The sequence below is a fragment of the Phodopus roborovskii genome, unplaced genomic scaffold (assembly GCF_943737965.1).
Source record: "Phodopus roborovskii unplaced genomic scaffold, PHOROB, whole genome shotgun sequence".
Taxonomy (NCBI): Eukaryota; Metazoa; Chordata; class Mammalia; order Rodentia; family Cricetidae; genus Phodopus; species Phodopus roborovskii.
In genome coordinates, this window is record NW_026126433.1 from 41,408,204 (window position 1) to 41,430,761 (window position 22,558).

The following is a 22,558-nucleotide window of genomic DNA, read 5'->3' on the forward strand; positions in this document are numbered from 1 at the left end:
CTGCTCCTGTCTTTTATACCCCTCTAGTGCTGGGATTAAAGGCAAATGATCCCAGGTGTTGAGGTTGTCTTTGTGTGAGCTGTTTCTCTTTACAGCTGGGTCAATCTTGTATAGATCTGGGTGGCTTTGAACTCACAGAGATCTGTCTATCTCTTAATTCTAAATTCTAGGATTAAAGGTGTGTACCACCACATCCTAGCCTCTGGCTGCTGGGATTAAAGGTATGTATTTGGTTTCTATGGCTTGTGCTGACTCTGCTTTCTGAATCCTTAGGCAAGCTTTAATAAATCATAAACCATACACCACCACACCAAACAATGGAAAAAACACTGGGCTTCTCTCAGTGAAGCATACCTACAATATCTAGACTCAATAAGCACTGGCAGGTAGGCACTGTGCTGCACATCAGGGCAGTGATCAAAAAAAGTCATACTGCTTCCTGCCTTTAATAGGCCAGAGGTCTATATCAGGTGTCTTTTATAGTAACTCTCCACCTTATTTTTGAAACAAGGTCTTTCACTGGACACATTGCCTCCTAAATTGGCTATAGACCAATAAGCTCAAGGGATCATCCTGTGGAGTGGGATCTTCCCACTCCAGCACTGAAGTAACAGACACATGTAACCATGTCCAGTTTTTAAATGAATGCAGTGGACCTAGAATCAGGATCCCTGAGCTATGTATGCATCAAGCATTTTTACTAACCTCTCTAGCCAGGAAACCAGCTCTTAAAGAGAAACTGCCCCAAGATTTGATATCCTTTCTCCAGATATAACTGATTTGGAAAGAAACATCAATGGATGGCATTTCAAAGCTCCCTGGAGTGACAGCTATGACCACAGCATTCCTTACCCTTCTCAGGTTCATTTCCACCTCATTGGTATCACTTTCCTACTTAAATTTACTCTTCCAAGTATCTGCTTCTGGCCATGCACTGAGTTCATTTTCTTACTCTCCCTACACAGTCTATTATACAAACACATTGAGAAAAAGAAACATTGTATTTCTTTTTTTCTTATTTATGAATAGTTCATTGACTATTGACAAAAGCTATTCTCCACCTCCTACCCCTCTAAATTATACCAAAACAAGTTTAAAAGAAGGAAAAAGAAAAAAAGACTAACAGAAAACCAAGGTATGAATGACTAGAAGTCAACAAGGAGACAAGAGCTTACTGTGCTGGAGGTAAAACCAGGCAGAAGAAAAAGTCAAAGCAACAGAAAACGTTTTCCTGTCAGAATTTCTCTCTTGCTCACATACAGCAAGAACTCAGTAGTTACCCAAAAGCATGCCTTCTTTAGAGAAGATGATGTCACCAGCACAACAGTAAGGAGATTAACAGCTACAAGAGTGTGGGGTTTGAAGAGGAAACAAGAGTTTGCGAGGCCCACATATACTTCTGTAGCTACTAAGACATTTGGTTAAATACAGTAAAAGAAAGCAACCTGGCTGTGCTAGTGGCCTGACAGTAAGTGTGCATGCAGCTCTAGCTATGCATAGCCATGGGCTTCATACCTTATTCCTGAATGGATGTCCAATGCCATCTTTTCAGCCAGTGGGATTAAGAACCCAACAAGAGCAAAGTCAACCTCCTCCTACTCATGCCACATGATTTTCAACAAAACTTTTAAGGAAAATGTTTCACACCAAAAAGTGCAAGAAAATGCCAACCATGAGGTAATCCATCACTTCTTGCATTTTCATCTTAGCAAGAGAAAAATGAGCAATCCAGGTATTTAAGAACTGGATTCCTGTCTCATGACACAGTTTATAGTCACTGCAATAAAATTAACTCCTTTCCCCAACTGTTAGAGAGAGAGAGAGAGAGAGAGAGAGAGAGAGAGAGAGAGAGAGAGAGAGAGAGAAAGGAATGAAGAAACAATGTTGCAGGTTTATATCTGTATCTTCCTAAATATAGATGATAAATTATAATTAGAAGATGAAAAAAACAGAATGTGTGACCTACCCTTAATTAAACTACCTGAACATTACAAAGGATGGAAGGAGAAATCAATAATTTTCCATCAGTACTTTCCCCCCACAAAAAAATGAGAAAGAGCTTTTTACACATGCAGTGAAAAGGTAATTCTTGTATTTTTTTTAACAAAAGCATCTTATCATATATATATACACACACACACACACACACACACACACACATCTCCTTTAATAAAGTCTTTTTTCCACCCGTGTGTGTGTGTGTGTGTGTGTGTTGTGTGTGTCTCCCTAGAAAGACATTAACAATAATTCCAACCCATGGTTGACAGCTATAGATTCTACTATTTGTTATACTCTTTTGATCAAATGAAGGCATATCCTGGGCCTTTTTAAAATTTAAAAAGCTATTTGGCATTGAAACATGCTTCTGCTGTTAGTTCAGTAACATAGTTTTGTATGCCAGCACCCATCAGGTTCTTATAAAGTACAAGATCCATTCATAAGGTTTACTTTTCCTTTAATCTTAAACACAATTGTATCAACAGAAGAGCAAATCCTTAGTTCTCATAAGCAAAGACAGTTAGAGCCTTAATGAAATTCTGTTCTCAGTTTCTCATTTGTCACTCAAAAGGCTGGTAAAGGAATAGACTAATTGGGAGAAAGAGCATAGATTTTTTGAAAAGGCTATGATCATCAGATGCCACCGCTGAAGTATTCCAAATCACCTGGTATATCTGATAATAACTAGAAATACATATATGCATGCATGCATACACATGTGTGTGTGTGTATCACATCTAATCTAATCTTCAAGAGCTCATTTTCTCTATTCCTGAAACCCTGAGCCACTAATTTCTAATTTAGAAAAACACTATTTCATTGACATTCTGTGACAGTGATTGGCAACAGCAACTAAGAGACAAAAAGTCATTCTACTGTTCGTGAATACTTATTTCTGACCATATACCCCCTATAGTTTGTTCTTTAAAAATGAATGGTTTGGGCAGCTACAGAAATGGCTCAGTGATAAGTGCTTATTGTTCTTGCAGAGGACCTGAATTCAGTTCCCAACACCCCCATCAGGTGGCTTATAACTGCCTGTAAGGCCAGCTCCGCAAGATCTGACACCCAATTCTGGGCAATGCACTTGTCAGAGTTTTAATGACATGTCCCCCACAGTCTCAAGTATTTGAATGCTTGACCCTAGTTCGTGTCACTGTTTGCAGAGGTTTAGGAGGTGTGGCCTTGTTGGAGGAAGTATGTCTCTGTCAGTGGATCTTGGGAGTCTGAAGACTCATGCCATTTCCAGTTCTCTCTCTCTCTCTCTCTCTCTCTCTCTCTCTCTCTCTCTGTTTTGTGCTTGTGTGAGCCACCAGCTCCTGCTGCAGCCACCATGACTGCGGCTTGCTGCTTTCACTCCATCATCATGAACTCTCATCCTTTAAATATAAACAACATCTTCCATAAGTTATAAGTTGTCTTGGTTGTGGTGTTTTATCAAAGCAACAGAATGCAACTAATACAGCACTCACATGCACATACTAATATATACAAGTAATTAATTAAAAACAACATAGATTTAAGGGCTGGGCGTTGGTGGCACATGCCTTTAATCCCAGCATTCGGGCAGAGAGGCAGTCAGATCTCTGTGAGTTGAGTCCAGCTTGGTCTACAAGACCTAGTTCTAGGACAGCCTCCAAACCAATGCAGAGAACCCCTGTCTCGAAAAACCAAAACCAAAACAAACAAACAAAAAAAAATAGATTAAAAGAAAGAAATGGCTTAGGATGCAAACCGCTGAGTAGCTCAGATCATTTCTGTTTTCCTGGTTAATGAATAGCACACAAAGAGGCTGTGGGATGGAAACTCTATGAAGAATATACTGCTATTTGATAGGAAAAGCAGGTGGGCTATAAGTGTATATGCTTTTTCATGTGGTCTAACATTTTTAACATTCAAAAATGCTAGTATAAACATTTGTGCTTATATAACCTGACATTATTTAACATATTCTTCACCAATAAAAGTAAATATTCAATGAAGAAATAAAAAAGAAACAAAGACACTTGGGAACATAGATTTAAACACTCCACAATTGACAAATAGAAGTCTGTTCCTTAATTACCAATTGGCTTAAAATGAATAATAAGAAATGGTATTTTTACTTTTCCTTTGGTTAGAAACAAACAGTATAGCTACAGGGGTGATAAGGAATAAAAATCAAGGTGTAGTTTGTGTTTTCTAGTGCACAATATGTAGCCTGGCATCAGTGCCATGTCCACCTTCTTCAAACGCTGCCCAGCTTGTCAAGTCTGCACCCATCACAGCACTCACTCACACTGTTGTACTCGCACCACTGACTTCATCCTGCCTTCTACCTACCTCTGTACCTTCTATAAGACTCAGTCTGAGACCTTTGCACACAGCAGGTATTCAAAAACGCTTGCTTTATTCTTTGAAAATCAACTTACCCTTCGAAACGATACGACGTAAAATGTGTCCCCTCGCCTGCGGATGGCTTCAAAGAAGCCTTGGTAACTTCCTGGTGAAGCATAATAAACTTGCAGCTCATTCCCAGAATTCCTACTAACATGAGAAGACAGAAAATATCATTAATATTCAAACATGTTGAATCTTTCCAATTCCTTCCATTCTAAGATCACATCTGAATCTAAGAGTGTCTTTCAGCCAAAACTGCGGCATTTTAACAACAATTTTACTTTTTAATCTTTTTTTCTCAATCAGCATAATTTATAAGGTGCCATATGATGTTCTGCCACATTTGACTTATGTAAATGATATGGTTTTATTGCTATTGTTGCTTGGGGTACTAGAAGATCAAACATAAAGTCTCATCCTTGCTATATTAATCTGCTTGGTTCACAGAGCAAGTTAGGAAGATCTATGACTACAGTTCTGCCTCACTACAGATGGTCCCTTCATCATGACTGTACTACTTTCCACACTGCTTTCCTTCTAAGTTACATTTGCCTGGATGATAACAGTTGAAATGCTGGATACTGAACTCTCTTTGGAATCTTTCAAAATCTCCTGTAGAGTCTAGTTCTACCACTTAGTTCATGACTTTGAAAATTATTTAAAACAAACAAACAAAAACCCTGGACTCTCTACCCTTTTCATATATAAAATATACTTTTGAATCATTATATAAATTTAAAGAAGATGTATGTAAAGCACTCAGCCAAGGTAGACGGGATGGCTCAGTGGGTAAAAGCACCTGTCACACAACCCTAATGACTGAGTTCAATCTACAGGATCCACATAAAAAAAGCTGGATCAAGCCAGGCGGTGGTGGTACACCCAAGAGGCACAAGCCAGTGACTCTCACAGCCAGAGCTACACAGTGAAACTCAGTCTCAAAAAACAAAAAGCTAACCAAAGGCCACACTGTAATGTGAGCACTATTATTGAGATAGGAGGGGTCAAGACAGAAGAATCACTGGGAAGCCTGTGGGCCAGCTAGCTTGAAGTTCGCAGTACAACAGAAACAAGAGTGAGCCTGCATTAACAAGGTGGAAGGAGAGAACTAACTCCCCAGAGTTTTTCTCTGACTTTACTTTTCCTCTGCCTTCATTACACAAACACACATGCACACACAAATTAATAATTTTTTAAAATGTGATCACTCAACAAGATACCTACAAAAGAGAAAAAAAGGCAATACCTCTCTCCCTGAGGCTTACAAATCAGATAAAAATCAAAAACAAGAAAGCACCATGTACTTAGGATTTTCAGCCAAATTTTACTGAAAAACATTCTGACTAAATCTGTATTTAAGAGGCTTGGGAGAAGTGATCTTTTTATTGGGATTGCTAATTAGTAGTATATGTTAATCTGAACTGATATAAAAGCTATAGAGGAACACAAAGAGGAGGCATGAATTTAAACTTCACTAAAAGACAATACAGGTCAAGCTCTCTGGCCAGGAGCTCCCACACCTTCTTACCTGATGCTAGTGGTTTCTGTGTACTGGACAGCCATCAGCTGAGAATTTGAGCCCTGCTCCAGAGCACCCTGGAAGAGAGAAGATGATTTAGGAAATAGCACGAAAAACTTCCCTTACTAATTCATACTTGGATTTGTTTCAGGTCACACTGTAAACTGAGAATATTTTTATACAGTCTTATTAAGACATTGCAAGCATTTCCCACAAAGTTTACAGAAAAAATGAGAAAATTTAGTTCAACCACTGGGAGTTTATGACCAAGCTGTACAAGTATTACTGGGCATGTAACAACTTTCATTTGTCAAAAATTATGTTACAGACAAATCCCTAAGAAATAGGAAAGGTGGGGCCTGGAGAGATGGCTCAGAGGCTAAGAGCACTGGCTGTTCTAGGGATCCTGAGTTCAATTCCCAGCAAGTACATGGTGGCTCACAACCATCTATAATGAGATCTGGTGCCCTCTTCTGGCATGCAGGTATATATGCAGGCAGAACACTGTATACGTAATAAAAATTAATTAATCTAAAATAAAGAAATAGGAAAGGCTCAAAATGAAACAAGATTTCCACTGTTCACCAAGTTAAATACAAATTCCTCACACCTAACAGGGGTTGTATTTCATGAAAGGCATCTATCTAATCCACGACTCTCTTGGCCAGAGAACAGTTCAGTATGGAACCATCAGTGGCCAACATGTTGCACTAGAAACTTCTATTCCACATGGCATTTGTTCTGTCTTCTGTCCTCTTAAACTTTCTGGAAGTTTTGTAAGCTAATCTTTAGGACAATCTTGAAAGGGTATCAGAATTCAAAGGTATATTACTATTATTACATTAAAGTGACCTTATAGCTACTTCACAAGAATAAGTATTCTTGATATGTGATAGTTTAATCATAAATCTCCTGAAATTTATTACTATTGTGTTCATACACCCATCTTTACAAGAAGTAGGGCTCCAAATTAGGTATCTGATTTCCTTTAAGAGGCTCAGGGTATGACTTGGGGTAAAAGTTCTACAGACAATAAAATGTTTATGGGAGGAATAAGGAGAACAAGTTTCTTTGGTAAATGGAACCAATGTGCAAGAATGACTTTGAGGGTTCCACTTTCAGGATCCACACCAAGGGCCTTATTTGATAATTGTCAATGATTAGCATATATACCCATGCATAAGTGCATGTTAGTCAGTTTAGTAGGCATCTCAGTCCTCAGATCAACTGCCATGGTATAGCAGTACTTGTATAAAGATAACCTTACTTCACTGAATAATGGCCTCAAGCTCAAGAGTAATGGTGCTGGAGATTTTACTACAGGATATTGTTATAAATGCTCTATTATTGCTATTAGTCTTTTACTGTACTTAACTCAGAAATTAACCTTTATCACAGCTATGCATGGATAGGGAAAAACAATATATACAGGGTCCACTGTTATCCATGTTACATCATCACAGTCTACTTTGGAATAATATTTGGATAGTATAAAAACATTGCTATAATCTCAGCATTCAGAAGGCAGAGGCAGGTGAATCTCTGTAAGCCAAGACCAGTATTGTCCATATAGTAAGTGCCAGGCCAGCCAGGGATACCTGGTAAGACCCTGTCTCAAACAAACAACTTAGCTATATAATTTTACTTGACCCTCCCTTTGTATTTTTATAAATTGTTTTTATTCCTGCTTTAAAAATATAAGTTACTGAGAGATGTGTGTGTTGGGGGGTATGGGTGTGTGTGGGGGGATATGGGGTACACAGACATTATTTTTTTATGGTCCTAAGTCAGCACTACCATTAACCTGTAGTGGAACATGTCTAAGTTCAAAAGAACATAGTGTGTTCTTCCCTACAATGTGTCATGTGCTTTCAACATCCTCTTTGAAAAGCTCTAAGAAGCAGTGGGGAGGGGTAAGGGAGAATAAACATTATTATTTATTGTACTACCTGTGTTGAGAGGGAGGCTAGGAGGAAGAGAAGAGGGGGGGAGGGAGAAAGGCAGGGAGGGAGGGAGAGAGGGGAGGAGGGAGGGAGGGAGGGAAGGAGGGAAGAAGGGAAGAAGGGAAGGAGGGAGAGCAGGAAATAACACCATGCCTGACCAGGAACTTTTGTGCTCTAAGACCTGAACTAAGGGCTACAAACGCTGGAGAGCTGTTTCAGTGGAGATGGCTGCCACATCAGAAGCAGCCACCATGAGAAAGAAAAGCAGCCTAGATTCCCAGTTCTCCCTGGGAAGAAAGCAACTCCACTGGGAGAAGGTTCCCAGCAACTGTGCTGTCATTTCTTCACACACAAGCAGAAACAAACCTGAAGAATGCGGGTCTTCTGTTGGTTATTTATCATTCTTCTTGATTTGGTCCTTTCCACTTCATGTCTATGAACCCAGCCTCGAAGTTCATGGTTCAACCTGTAAGACAGATTAATCAAATTTATTTAATATAAGTTAACTGTCTTACTCTTTTGTTGGAAATTAATTTAATCATTCTACAGGACCCAAAGAGCAGCCAACATACCTGACTACTCAACAACGCTTTTTGATTTGAAAAAAAAAGAAAAGCTAAGATAAGGGAAAGTATGTCCAGAACAACATAGTCAAATATTACCTTCCTAATTTGGAAAAAAAAAAAAAAAAAAAAAAAGCATGCTGTGTGCTGAGAGTATTACGTCCACAAGTTTAGCCTTGCCCTGACTTTAACATTCACTTCATCCTTTAGTTTTCAAATGAGACACACAAAGACAGGCAATCAGCACCATCTCAGCCAAGCTGGTAGAGAAACCAGACAACTGACAGGCCTACAGTGATCCAAAAAGTAATTTAGATTCTCTTGGCCTCTTAGTAACCCAAAGAAATGCTATGCTTTTCTAAGTTCTAAAGCTACCATGGGAAGCCATGCAGGTGTCTCTGCAACAACCCACAGACTCACCTGAGAGATTCTGTTGTATTAATCAGGGGCTGACATGGAGGTGGGGGAATATAAAGTAGTGGTTCTTCAGTTAGCACCATTAAGGCCTTGTCATTTGAAACAGAATGATCATATCTGAAACAAACAAACAAAATTGAACATGGTAAGATTTTCATTTATTTACTCAATATTTACTAGATGCTGCCAAGAGAGAGCAAGAGAAGTCTCTATACTCAAAGACCTAACAGGGAAGACAGATAAAACACAAGAAACCAAATACATAAAACTCAGCAAAACTGTGCTAAGTATTACAAAAAGAAACATAGGACTCACATAGCAAATCTCAGCAATATCTACTTCAGATAAATATCTACTTCAGACACTTCAGCAAGTGTCTAAGAAGTCTGACCTGGAAACAGGTATGTGAGAGTCAATCATGCATATAGACATGGAGTTTATAGTACAAATGAGTCATTTTAGCAAAAAGAAAACAAAGTTCAAACTCTAAAGCTTGGGATTTGCACAAAGGAGAAGCCTACGAAGAAAATCAGAAAGGAAGCAAGGAAGACTGAGGGAGTAAGCATGATACTTACTGGCAGGAGGCTCAGAAATTCAAAGCCAGCCTGTGCTACAAAGAATTTGTCTTAACTAACCAGGGGCTGGGGAAAGCTCAGTGATAGAGTACTTACCTATACAAGGCCCCTGCACTGAATCCCTAACAACACAAAAGACTATAAAGCAGTAGCCAGTAAAAAAAACAAACAAACAAACAAAAAGACTAAAATAATGTAACAATGCAAAAGGAAAGCTCTTTGACGAGTGATTAATTTAGCCAAATATTGAAGAAAGTTCAAGATAAGCACATGGATGACCATAAAATTTGGACACAATGAAAACACATGACACCCCCCCCCCCAACACACACACCTAGCAAGTGGAAAACTAATTTCAGAAAAAAGCAATGATATCTGAGTATGGCACACATGGAAGGAAAAGAAGAGAAAGCTGAAGTTACATGAAACATCCCCCCTCTACTCATTGCACTTAGAAGCCTCTTCATGTCCTCTCTTCCAGCAATTAAGATTTAAAGAAGTGAAATATCTGGAAAAGACAAATACACAGACCTTCTCTAACCCAAAGACAGTCAAAGTTCTAGGCTGTCTGCAATCCATTCCATACAAAAAGAAGAAATTTCAGCAAATAAATCACTAAAAGAAAGTGAAATGCTAGGGAGCTAGAGTTAATGAGAATCCTTGGACTAAAGACACATTGTGGCTGATGCTTTAAGTGGAATCCATCCTTTCCTGTTTACTAGAAGACAACTGCCACTTAAACCTGATGTTCTACATCCTGAGATAAATAATTATTACTAACTTCCTCCTTTATTATCAATATTCCTTCTTAAAAATATCTGTATTACCAATATTCTTTCTTAAAAGTATCCCACCCAGTTTAGCTGGTAACTTACACTGTTACAAACACAGATATGTGTGTGTGTGTGTGTGTGTGTGTGTGTGTGTGTGTATATGTATATATATATATATATACTTTGAACATTGAAAAAAGAATCTATGCAACTACAGTTTGCTAATGGTGATGTGCTAAAGACAAACAGAACACTTAAACAATAGGATTACCTACCCCTCACTAGAGCCATAAATCTCCTATACAGAAACAAAAATGAGGCATTTAAAAATATAGATTATAATATAGAAAACTTGAAAAAGCCAATAATAAGTAAGAAGACTGAATCTGTAATACAAAGTCTTTGGTCCCACCCCAAAAGAACAAAATCCCAGGGCTAGATGGTTTCAGCAAACTGTGAAAGAAGAGCGAATGCTTTTGGATAGCCAGCATGCTAGGTGTGTGCCACTTCTGGCTCACATTAGCTCTTCTCAAATTTGTCTCAAAATAGTCCAAAACACTGAAAGAAAGGAAAACCTTCCAAAGTTGTTCTATGCTGACATCTATCCCCACAAAACACAGTCAAAAAAGGAATGCACAGACCAAATTCCTGATGATCATAGCTATTAAAATTCTCAATAAAGTACCAGCAACTCAAATCCAACATATCAAAAAAGTTATACATCACAATTTATTAAATAAATGCAAGGATGGCTCAACATACACAAATAAAAAACGTAACACTCTATCAACAGAATGGAAAACAAAATTTTATGATTGTCTGTAAAGATGAAGAAAAGGCATTTAGTAAAACTCAGCATCCTATCATGAAGAAAAGAAAATTAGGTATAAAAGAACTTAACACAGTAAAGCCCATGTATGACAGACCATTGCCAATATCATAACAATGAGAAACATCTGAAATAATTTATTCTAAACTCAGGAGCAAAATGATATCTATCCGCATTCACATGTTACTGCAGTACTAGTCACAATAGCCAAGATATGGAAATTAAACTAAGTGTCCACTGATGTATAAATAAATAAAATACAGATACTAAAATAATACTCATTCATAAAAATGACAGAAATTTTGCCATTTTGACCCACATGGATAGAATTACAAGACAGTGCATTAAGGGAAATAAGGCACAATATATATATATATATATATATATATATATATATATATATATTCCTCACTTATATGTGCTGTAGAATAATCCTTCTGTACACTGTGAATATGTAGTACTCTCATTGGTTAATAAAGAACTGACTGGCTGGTAGCCAGGCAGGGCGTACAGGCATAAAAGCCAAACTGAGAATGCTGGAAAGAAGAAGGGAGGAATTAGAAGAGTCTCCAGAAGAAACAGAGGGAGCAAGACATGTTGGAGAACAGGTAAAGCCACAAGCCATGTGGCAATACATAGATTAATAAAAATGAGTTAATTTAAGTTGTAAGAGCTAGTTAGTAATAAGCCTGAGCCATTGACCTGAGCATCTGTAATTAATATAAACCTCAGAGTGTTTATTTGGTAGCTGCTAGAAGGACATAAACTTCTACCAACACAGATAAAAATTATTGAAATTTTGCCATTTTCACCAACATGGCTAGAATTACAGGACAATGCATTTAGGAAAATAAGGCACTCACTTATATCATATCATAGAAGTATAAAATACATTCATATATATCGGAGTCTATGAAGGTAAGGGGGAGAGAGGGACATGGAAGTAGAGTCATTAACGGGTTCCAGAGTGTGACTAGATAAGAGGGATCATTTTAAATGTTCTGCAGCAGAGAAGGCTACGGTTGACCACAATGCCTCAAATATTTCAACATACTTAATACAGAAGAGTTTGAATGCTCTCAACACAAAGAAAAAATCAGTATCTGTCTCAGATGATGTTTTACGCTAATTATTCTGGTCCAATCACTACACATAAATACCAAAATGACAAAGTGCAGTCATAAATCACTACATGTCAATTAAAAATTTTAAATACTTTTAACAGATAGGAAACTAGTAAAATAGTAGCAGTTTAAAATTTAATTTAATTTTTTTCCAAAGGAAAATACATACAGGTGTCCTGACAGCACATATAAACATCTAAAATTCAACTCAGAACAAATTCATATTTGGAATTTTCAAATGTTTCACAAATAACTTTTAGAACTTTATGTTTAATATTGCTACTACTACCAATGATAATGATAATAATTAATAGAAAGACTGGCGAGAACTTCAAAGTAATGGACTAACATTTGCTTAAGTTTTCTACGCTAAGCTTCAGACCCGCAGTAGCTCAGATACAGCCACTGGTGACTCTGGGTGTGGGAAACAGAGATGGTTTACATATTTAAGTACTTGAGTTATAATATAAATGTCTTCAGGGTGATAGATTTCCCCCTAAAAGTCACCCAGACCTCTACAGTGAATGTGTATGTGTTCCAGGAGTCAACATTTATCTCATGCTAATGTGAGCAAATACATGAAAGCTCCTATTTATTATGGTTATTTTAGAATAAATAATATTGCCATAAAGGTTACTAAAAAAGTATGGCTTCAAGTACTAAATCAATAATTAGTTCTTATTTTTAACAATTAACCATAGTTGATCAAACATTCTAAGTCCAAAGACTATCAAAATTATAGAACACGGAGAGTAAACCAGGGCAAATTTTTGGAAAAACAAAAAAAAATAATAAACTCTACCAATTTAAGGGACACATTATCACCAGTGTCACCATTTCAGAAATATGACAAATTCTAACATGTAAAAAACAAATTAGCAGAAAATATTCAATGCTTTCTAATGCCATGACATCTCCCACCAGCTAGGCTGCACTGTCATAGGATCACTGGCTCCTTACTCAACCTCAAGAGTAAAAGGCAAGGAAGAGTGGCTCCTCTGTGCCCTTGCCTTGTAACGCTGCAGACAGTTCAGGGCAACCAGGTCTTTAATAACTTTCAAGCACTTCATTACCGATTCTGCTTTTATTTGCCTCTGATAAGAATCCCAAAACACATAGGACAATGTTTCCCTGTAGCATGTGTTCTAATTGGTCTTACTAATAAAAACCTGGAGTCAGATCCAGGGGGTGAAAGCTGAAAGATCAGAGAAGTAGAGCAGCCAGCTACTAGAGTTCTTACCTCACAAAATCTTCAGACCAAAAAGACGCCAAGCTCCTGTCCCTTCCTGCTTTGTACTTTTCTTTCCGCCCAGCCATATCACTTCCTGTCTGTCTGTACAGCCCTCCAGACCTCTACAGTTAACTAGTGGCTAGCTCTGCCCTCTGATCTTCAGGCAAGCTTTATTTGTTAAGAGTACAAACAAGATATCACCACATTTACAAAAAAAGGATATAGCTCTAAAAACATTCATTGTACCTTCTTTTAATTAACTGACTAGGGGAATTATGTTCTCATGTATATCTTTTGCTTTATCACTAAGCAAAATGGAAATTTACCAAAGTATCTGTTAAATTATAAAAACACTACAAACACAAATAATTTTACTTAATGACCACAACTAGGTTCAACCATATCATTCTGCCATTATCTATCCATAGACATAAATATTAGATAAATGTACTAAACAATAATACAGTGAAAAAACTGAAGATAGTATTTCATACATGTATGTCAATACAAACAAACCAATTATATGATCACATCTCAACAAATATCCTAACCTGGGAAATGTTTCAAAGTAAACTTATTCTTAAAATTAATCTTAAAAATAAAACAAATTAAATTTTTTTTAAAAAAATTAATGGCATCATAGTTCACTTGCTCAACTAGTCAAAGCCAACATGGACAATGTACGTGTAAAGTGACACTAGGTAAGGCTTCTCCAATTCATGAAATCAATGAGGCCAACAGGCCACCCCACCTGTAGCTGTTTTTCTGGTTGATATCATCTGATGTGTCTTGAACTTCTTTAGCGGAAAATTCTAAAAGATGCCTCCTTTGATTTGCAGGGTTCACACTCGGCTTCACTCTCCTGGAATCCTGTTCCAGCATGCTAAAAACAAAACAAAATAGAGAAATAAAGCAACAACAAAAGATGAAGTGGTGGAAATTACAATGGCACACATGCGTGCTACGTGTAGCTAGAAATAAGCAAGATTTGTCTTGTGGTTCCATACATACAGCAAAAAAATCATGGTCCAGAAACAAGTCACAACACTGACATACTTAAGTACTCTAGGCCTGGTATACTGTACATAGCCAACAATTTAAAAATAATTTTTATAAGTATTAAAGCCCATATTTATAAACTGATTAAACAAAAGCAATGGTTTACTTGCTTTGAAAAATCCTATAATTACATTACATAAATTGCTGTAGCTGATATTCAAGTGTTTCCCAAAGACCTATATGCTGCAGCCTTGGCCCCATCAGGAGGTGGTAGAACCATCAGGAGGTAGGGTCTAGTGGATGAAGTCAGAACACTGAGTCAGTTTTTGAGGGGAGACTGGGAACCTCGCCCCTCCTATGCCCATCTTCCACTTCCCAGCAGATATGGGAGAAGCACACCTCTTCCACTACGTGTCCCTGATAACGCACTGTGCCACCATAAACCCAAAGCAACTGCGCCAAGTGACCATGGACTACAATCTCTGAAATCAACAGCCACATAAACCTTTCTGCTTTTAAACTTGATTCATCTCTAGTATTTATTACGGTAACAGAAAGCTAACAGATATGAAAGAAACTCACATAAATACAAATCAATAAATTTTAAACTCAGATTACTGAAGTAGAAAATCTAACCCATTCAGCAAACTGATGTTTTCAATGGGCAAGTACTTCCAGTGATATAAGAACTGCTGTTATCTTTCAGTACTCAAGCATGTTATTTACCTTGCCACAATGCCAGAAGGCAGGTGTGGTGGTTTGAAAGAAAATGGCTCCCAAAGGGAGTGGCACTATTAGGGGGTGTGGCCTGGTTAGAAGTGTGTCACTGTGGAGGTAGGCTTTGAGGTCTCATATATGCTCAAGCCACACCCACTTCCTGTTGCCTGCTTAAAGATGTAGGACTCTCAGCTACTTCCCCAGCACCATGTCTGCCTGCAGGCTGCCTTGTTTTCCTCCTTGGCAATAATGGACTGTAAGTGAGCCACCCCAATTAGATGTTTCTTTGGTCATGGTTGTCTCTGCACAGCAATAGAAATCTGAACCAAGACAGTAGGATATTAAATATAGTTAACTGAAACTATTTATAAATAGTTTATTTTCATTTATATGTAAAAGTTTTTATTTACTTCCTACTTTCAACTCTCCCTCATACTTTCACTCATCAGTGCAATAGGCATAAGTGTTTGGGAGAAAAATAACATAGATTATACAGATACATACATACATAGAGATAGGCAAGCAGGCAGGCAAACATACAGACAATATTGTGATAAGTATAATACTTTAAACTCATTAATCATGTGCTTAAGAAATCTGGCACATTCATTTTGAATGTGTTTTATTTTTATAAAGCTATACACATAATTTACCCTAGTCATGATCCTGATTCAACACAAAGGAAATTTCTCTGGGGAAGCATAAAAGACTATATTTTGAAAGGCAGTTAAGGCCCCAGAGTCTAAAAGTAAAAGTCTATGGGGGCCGCAGTAGTTGTCTCCAAATATGGACAAAAACAAGAGGCATGTATATTTCTCTAGAATCTTTTTCTGATTTCTTATTCTTTCAGTTTCTCAATTCTTCACCAACAGAAATCACATGGCATGCTATCATTTTGACACACTATAAATTCTTCAAAGGTACACTGCCAAATTATGACTACTGCATAAAATTTAATTTTACCAAAATTAATACTAAATTGTCATTACAATTGTATATTTCAGGCTGAATGCTTACTTGAGCAGGCATGAAACACTGCAAGCCTTGCTGCACGTGAAGAGGCCTTGCAGACTTTCTAACTGAACCTGGAGAAGAGGCCTAGTACGATACCTAACTGAGCCTGGGGAACAGACAAGTGAGAAAGCAGGGAAGAAGGGTTAAACATTAAGAGTTTTAGAAGGAGGACAAATAAAGACTGTTTTCTTTTTAAGACTTAAACACAGAAAACAAACAAAAACCTTTGCTTTTTAATTCTTTCATATGTGGTATCAAAAATTCTATTTATAAACATATGCTAAGAAAGGAACGTTAACAACTTTCCTTTAAGTTGACTGAGGCAGCTGGCCCAGCAGTGTTGACATCACCAGGTAACTGATTAGAAATGCAAATTCTTAAAATCATCCTGAGTGAGGTAGCCCAGACCCAGGAAGACAAATACCACTGTCCTCACTCATAAGTGGATATCAGACATAAAGCGAAGGACAACCAGCCTACAGCCCACAACCCCAGAGCACCTAGGTAACAAAGAGAACCCTAAGAGACATTCATGGATCCACCTAGGAAGGGGAAAAAGACAAGCTCTCCTGAGTAAAATGTGAGTGCGGGGGGGGGGGTACGGAGGAAGGTGGAAGGAAAGAGGGGAGGGAAGTAGGGGGAAAATAGGTCAATAAAACAAATTCAAAAAAGAAAAGAAGAAGAAATGAAAATTCTTGTATGAAGAAACGGGGTGGTTGGTAAAAGTCAGTGCTTTAACAAGCTGTCCCCATGACTGTCAGTGACTGAGAAATTTTACCCATGCTTTTCACAGCATCTTCCCTAAAAGATTCGCTTCTTCACAATGGACCCATCTGAAGTAGACAGTCAGAGAAAGACTGGGACAGTTAAACAGGAGGACACAAAAGAACATGGCCAAAGTGACAAAATCTGGGGTTTACTGATTTTTTCGTAAACTAGCCCAGTATTGTTAATACTTTGGAGAGTTAAAGATTCTACTGATCATTCTTCGATCATCTTACTCCCACTGTGAGACCTGGCATTTCTCACCACTAATAATGCCTATCTCCAATAAATACCTTGAGCTTATTTAAGCAGTTTGGTCTATTTTGTATACAATAAACTGTAGAACAAATACTTAGATACATTTATTAGAAAACAAGTGTGCTATTGATGCAAAAGTGACCCCTGTTTTCTGCATTACCTATGCTGGTAATAATTTTGATACTGTAATAACAATCACCCACAGACACTTTGGGAATGTCTGCATTTATTTCTTAACCAAAAAGCTCAAATCTCACTCAGTGCATTTCACCACACTTCATCATCAGAGGCAACACAATACTTTGAGCAAGGGAATCACTTATGAGGCAAAAATTAGGATTTAAATAAGCTAAGCTTTGAGTTTATTGTCCATCTATTGGCCTGGATTAGGAAATCCATTGTCTTCCTTTCCCTTGTTTTCCTTTTTTGCCATGAGGGGTTGCTATTTGGTCTCCATACATATTTTAATGTTTAATGTGAAATTTCTTTTAAAAAAAAATGCTTGAACTCTGAAATAACTGGAAGAAACAAGTTTAGCTACGAGAATACTTCATATTTATAGTTTCCTTGTATCTATTGGTATTTAAAAGAATTTCATTCCACTGCCAGGTTTCAGGATTGTCTAAGAATAATTGTCACATTACAAATATTGAGAGGAATTTGGCAGCTCTGGAAGTAGCCAAATATACAAAAGGGTATGAGAATATAATTGTTGATATGAACTTTTAGATTCTTGGTTAGAGTATTTTTGTTATATTGAAAAAAATATTTCTAAGAGCAGAGAAGGATGAGTCTGGCACAGCAAGAATATACAACTAGGTTAGTGACTTTATAACCCATAATAATGATAAAATAATTAACTAACCCTTAGAATTTTATTTATTTTTATTTTACTTGTTTGGAAGTTTTGCTTCACACTGCATACACATGGTCTGCAGTGCCCTTGGAAGCAGAAGAGGGGGCTGGATTCCCTGGAACTGGAGTTAAAGACAGCTGCTGGCAGCCATTGGGTGCTGGGAAGTGAATCAGGTCCTCTGCAAGAGCAGAACATTAACTGCTGGGCCAACTCTCTAGCCCCAACTCGACTTTTCATAATTAACTTAAACCAGGTTTTGTCCAGTAGTTTAAAACAACAGTCTTTGTGAACTATGATTCTACAATCAGAAACATGTTACCCACTAAGAATCATAACAGTTATAATCCACAGAATAATCATCACACAAAAAAACCTTGCTCATGCTTATGGGTCAATGATTCTGAAAAGCATAGCTTAATAAAACAAGGATGATTTCAATTTCTTCCAAAGTTTGAAAGAAACATTACAAGAACTGTTACTCTTTCGTCTATGAAATTCTAAATGTCAACAACTGTTTTAGATTATTCATGAGGCCACTTAATCCTTAAGACTTCAGATAGCCAATCTTCATACCAAGTGGCTGAACATAAAATGGCACATGTCCAAGTACACCCTTGGCAAGCATGGATTTATTTCATGGTACAAGTAGATCAATTTTAAATTGAAGCCACCTCTACAGGTAATAATAATAATGTTTCTCCTAATACACACACACACACACACACACACACACACACACACTACCACCACCACCACCACACAAACCATATGCTGCTGTTCTTCTGAGACCCACACATGAAAAGCTGAATTACTTTCAGCTGAGAAAGATTATGGAGACCTTTGGGGTCTAATGTGGAAACGTGGAAAGAGCACAAAAATTGAAAGCAGAGATCTGGATTCAAGATGCGACTCAAATGCCTGCCCTGGGAAAGTTGCTTAGGTTCTTCATGCTTCTAGTTCCTCACAGTAAAATATGAAAAATAGCAAATATGTCACAGGGCTCTTCTGAGAGTCACATGAGATGGCAGATGTGAACATATTTTATAAAGCCTGCAGATGCCACAGCTGTCTTCCTGCTTGTCCAGTTCAAGTGTTCGCAACATAGCAACTACAGCGATCTTTTAAAAATCTAGGTCAGTCTGTCTACAGCTCAAATCCTTTAGATGGCTCCTTTTGCTAGCATGATAAAAAGCCCAAATATTTAAACTGACCAAGGGCTTATTTTATCTGACCCTTCCCTTCCAGTTTGCCTCTGTGACATTACCTTCTAGTTCTCCTGTCCTGTTCACTTAAGCTTAGCCACCTTACTTAAGTTTATCTCCTTACTCACCCTTGAAAATGAAAGGCACACTTCCCCACGCAAGGGCTTTTGTGATGATTATTGCCTTTGCAATGTTCTTCCCCAGACATCTAGACAGCTAGCTTTATCTCCTTCAAATCTTAGCTCCAACATCTGCTAAACAGTGATCACTATTTAAAACTACATCTCAACAAACCCACACACACTTGTAAAACCATTTACCCTATCATATTTTATTCTGTTCAAAGAATTTACAGCCTGACTATTTACTTGTTAAATGTATTGTCTCAATATAACATAAGCTGAAAGTTGTAAAAATCTCTGTGTTGTTCTAGGCCAGTGCCTGGCATATAGGAAACACTTCTGGATTTTGTTTTATTTTAAATAAAAAGTAAGATAAATTTGTGGATACTTCACATCTTCATTTTGCTGTTAAACTTACATCAAACTAATCAGTTCCTAAGACAAACACTTTCTGCTTTGCAGCCAATTCTAAGCGTCTGGAGCATAGGCAGAACTCCTCAATAGAGAATTTATTGCTCCATCTGTAAGGGCTTTCCTGCCTGAGCGGCCATTGCTCTGTTAGTGCTGAAGACCAAGTGCCAGCTCAGGCACCCAACTGTGTTTTCAGTTTCCTCATCTGTAAAATAGTCATAATAACACTGCCTTATGGTAGTAGGAGAAAAAATGAATTAATTCATGGCATTGGGTTTGATAACTGATAGCATTAATAAAACAACAACAAAACTAGCTACTTTTACTAACCAAGCACTAATGATATCATACAGTCAACCTAGACTGTTCTATGATCATCGTCTTTACCTTCACATATTTTTTCTTCTTTTTGTCTTATTTCTAATTTTCTAATTCAGAAAAAAAGGGGAGAAGTGGGGGTAGAGGAAAAGAGGGAGGACTGTTTTAATGAGAATTCTGATAAAAGGACTGATATAGGAAACCACATAAACTATGTAGAGTATGTACACATTCCCTAACTATAGCTCATTTAGAGGTCACATTGTGATAAATTGACTATGGAAATAAAATAAACACTAGTTATACTGGGGAAAATGAATATCAAAAAGCCTATGTAGCACATGTCCATAATTCATGCAAACATTAGCAATTAAGAATAGTCTGTAGAATGACCCCTAAAATGCTTATTGAAAAGACAAAATGACTCAAATCCAGATAATTTGATCCAGAAAATGATAAATTTCCTAGAAGCCTACGTGATTAAATACTATTACAATTACATTTGTATGTTCACAGATTAAGTTTTGCATTATTCTGTAATTCCACACATACAAAGCTGAGCCACTTATTCCTTTACTATGTATGATCTGCAGCTGACAAAGCATGAGCTCACCTGCATGTGCTAAGTACTGCAACCTTGATTAAAGCTCTTTCACACAAACCATTCACTGGTCTTTATTCTACATTTATTAAGAATACAAGTAGTGAGGAGAAAATAGCAACATAATCAATGTACACACTGACAGGAGTGTTCTCACCTGACCTAGCTTCTCACTGATGCCCTCTCAGAAGGGACGTTATTAACTCTGGGCTTAATAAGGGATGCCAGGGATCTACCTACTCCGGAAAAGAAGGAAGTTAGCAGGGATAAAGTGTGTGACCTCAGATACCCTTTGTTTCACTCTAACTGAGGTCTAGAGAAGAAGGTAGCTGGGTCATGTGATAAAGCCATTGTATGCTTCTTAGGAGCATCTACACAGCTCCTGGGAAAGCCCAGACCATAAAAGTCAGCAGCAGGGTTTCCCATGCCTTCAAAATCCATCACTGCACTTGATAGCCACCCTCTAAACCAAAGACTGACATCTACCCAGGCTGAAAGAAAACAGTTTAAATGTCTATCTAGAAAAGGGTCCAGTGCTGGCTCTACAATCCTGACTCAGTAACACCTGGTACTTAGATGTATTTTTATATGTACTTGAGATGCTTATGTGTCATTTTGATAAATGTGGAACATACTTTTAGCCAAGAGCTTGAATTAGATTACATTTAAGAATCTGGCTGAACAAAACCATCTATACTTGGTGGTTTGAATTCTGACATGGAAGTTACACAGTGTCTTTTAACATTCAGCCAAATGGTGACATCATACAGCAAAATGTGCTCAACAATCCAACACGGGGGGGGGGTGGGGGGGGATTGGAACCAGATTTGGGGACAAGCTCATCTGGGGATAAGAAGCTAGAATTCTTCCTGCAAAACAATGAAAAGTTGACTACTTAGAGAATTCTGGAATAAAGACATTTTGCCTCCAACTAGTTCCTGAGTCACAGGTCATCTATACCGTCTCTGTTCCCCTCTTTCTTAACCTGCCACCCCATGCAGAACCGCAGAGCAGCCAGCTGATCCTTCATGGCATGATTTATTCTCCCTCCTCCACATCTGATGTCTAAAACTCTAGATTCCAGATAGAGTAAGGGCACATCACCTAACCCAGAACAAGAGAGCAAAAAGAGCCCTTTTCCCAACACTTGTTAATTCTTTTAAATGATGTAACATAATGTCCTTAAGATACTAATTCACCACTTGCAGAAGGTGACTGTACTAGCCTTTAAGATGAAACAAGGAAACAATACAGAGACCCATAGCTGCTGCCCAACCTGCCAGGAAGAAGCTACTTTCCCAGGGATATGCTGTGATTTTGCACAGAACAGGGGCTTATGAATTTCCTGAGTACATAAGATGAGCTTATAAACAGGCAGATGTCTAGAGATTTTCTACATATAATAATGCTTTGGAACTTGAAGTTTCTCTGATATTAATAAAGAAATGTTTGGGCTTTTTTAGCTTTTTCTCCCCTGTAACTGTGATCTTTTCTGTAGCCCAGTTTCTTTATTTCTCCTTTAAACAGCATAATGTTGAATTTTGCTTTTTTTCTTCACTCTAGTCAACAAATTTGCCTTCTAAAGATAAAAGTCCGGTCAGGAGCAAGGAAGATGACTTAGTGGATAAAGTGCTTCCTATACAATTGCAAGGACATGAGTTCAAATCCCCCAAATCCATGTAAAGCCAGGCATGTTGGCATGTATCTGCAATGCCAGTACTCCTAATGCAAGATGAAAGAGACAGGAGACTCCTAAGCTCGTGAGTTGCCTTGCCTGGTGCACTCAACAGTCAACAACAAAGAAACGCTGCCTCAAACAAGGAAAAAGGTAAGCACCACAGCCAAGGTTGTCTTCTGGCCACTATACATGTGCTATGGCACAGAAATGCCTACACTCACACACACATCAAATACACACAGTATGTACTTCTGTAGTCTAGTTTA

The 22,558-nt window shown here is 37.8% G+C and overlaps 1 protein-coding gene across 2 annotated transcripts in view; it reads right to left on the reverse strand.

The window, feature by feature from the left end:
* Nucleotides 1-22,558, reverse strand: part of Atf6 (activating transcription factor 6) — a 150,099-nt gene that overhangs the window by 74,226 nt on the left and 53,315 nt on the right. Inside the window, exons 10-14 of one of the 2 annotated variants that reach the window (XM_051186226.1) lie at nucleotides 14,103-14,234; nucleotides 8,823-8,936; nucleotides 8,206-8,305; nucleotides 5,906-5,973; nucleotides 4,410-4,521 (exon numbers count right to left, since the gene is read on the reverse strand). In XM_051186226.1, coding sequence (XP_051042183.1) covers nucleotides 4,410-4,521; nucleotides 5,906-5,973; nucleotides 8,206-8,305; nucleotides 8,823-8,936; nucleotides 14,103-14,234 — 526 coding nt within the window. Of the gene's footprint in view, nucleotides 1-4,409; nucleotides 4,525-5,905; nucleotides 5,974-8,205; nucleotides 8,306-8,822; nucleotides 8,937-14,102; nucleotides 14,235-22,558 lie in introns of both variants that reach the window. The other variant, XM_051186225.1, reaches the window with a different exon arrangement.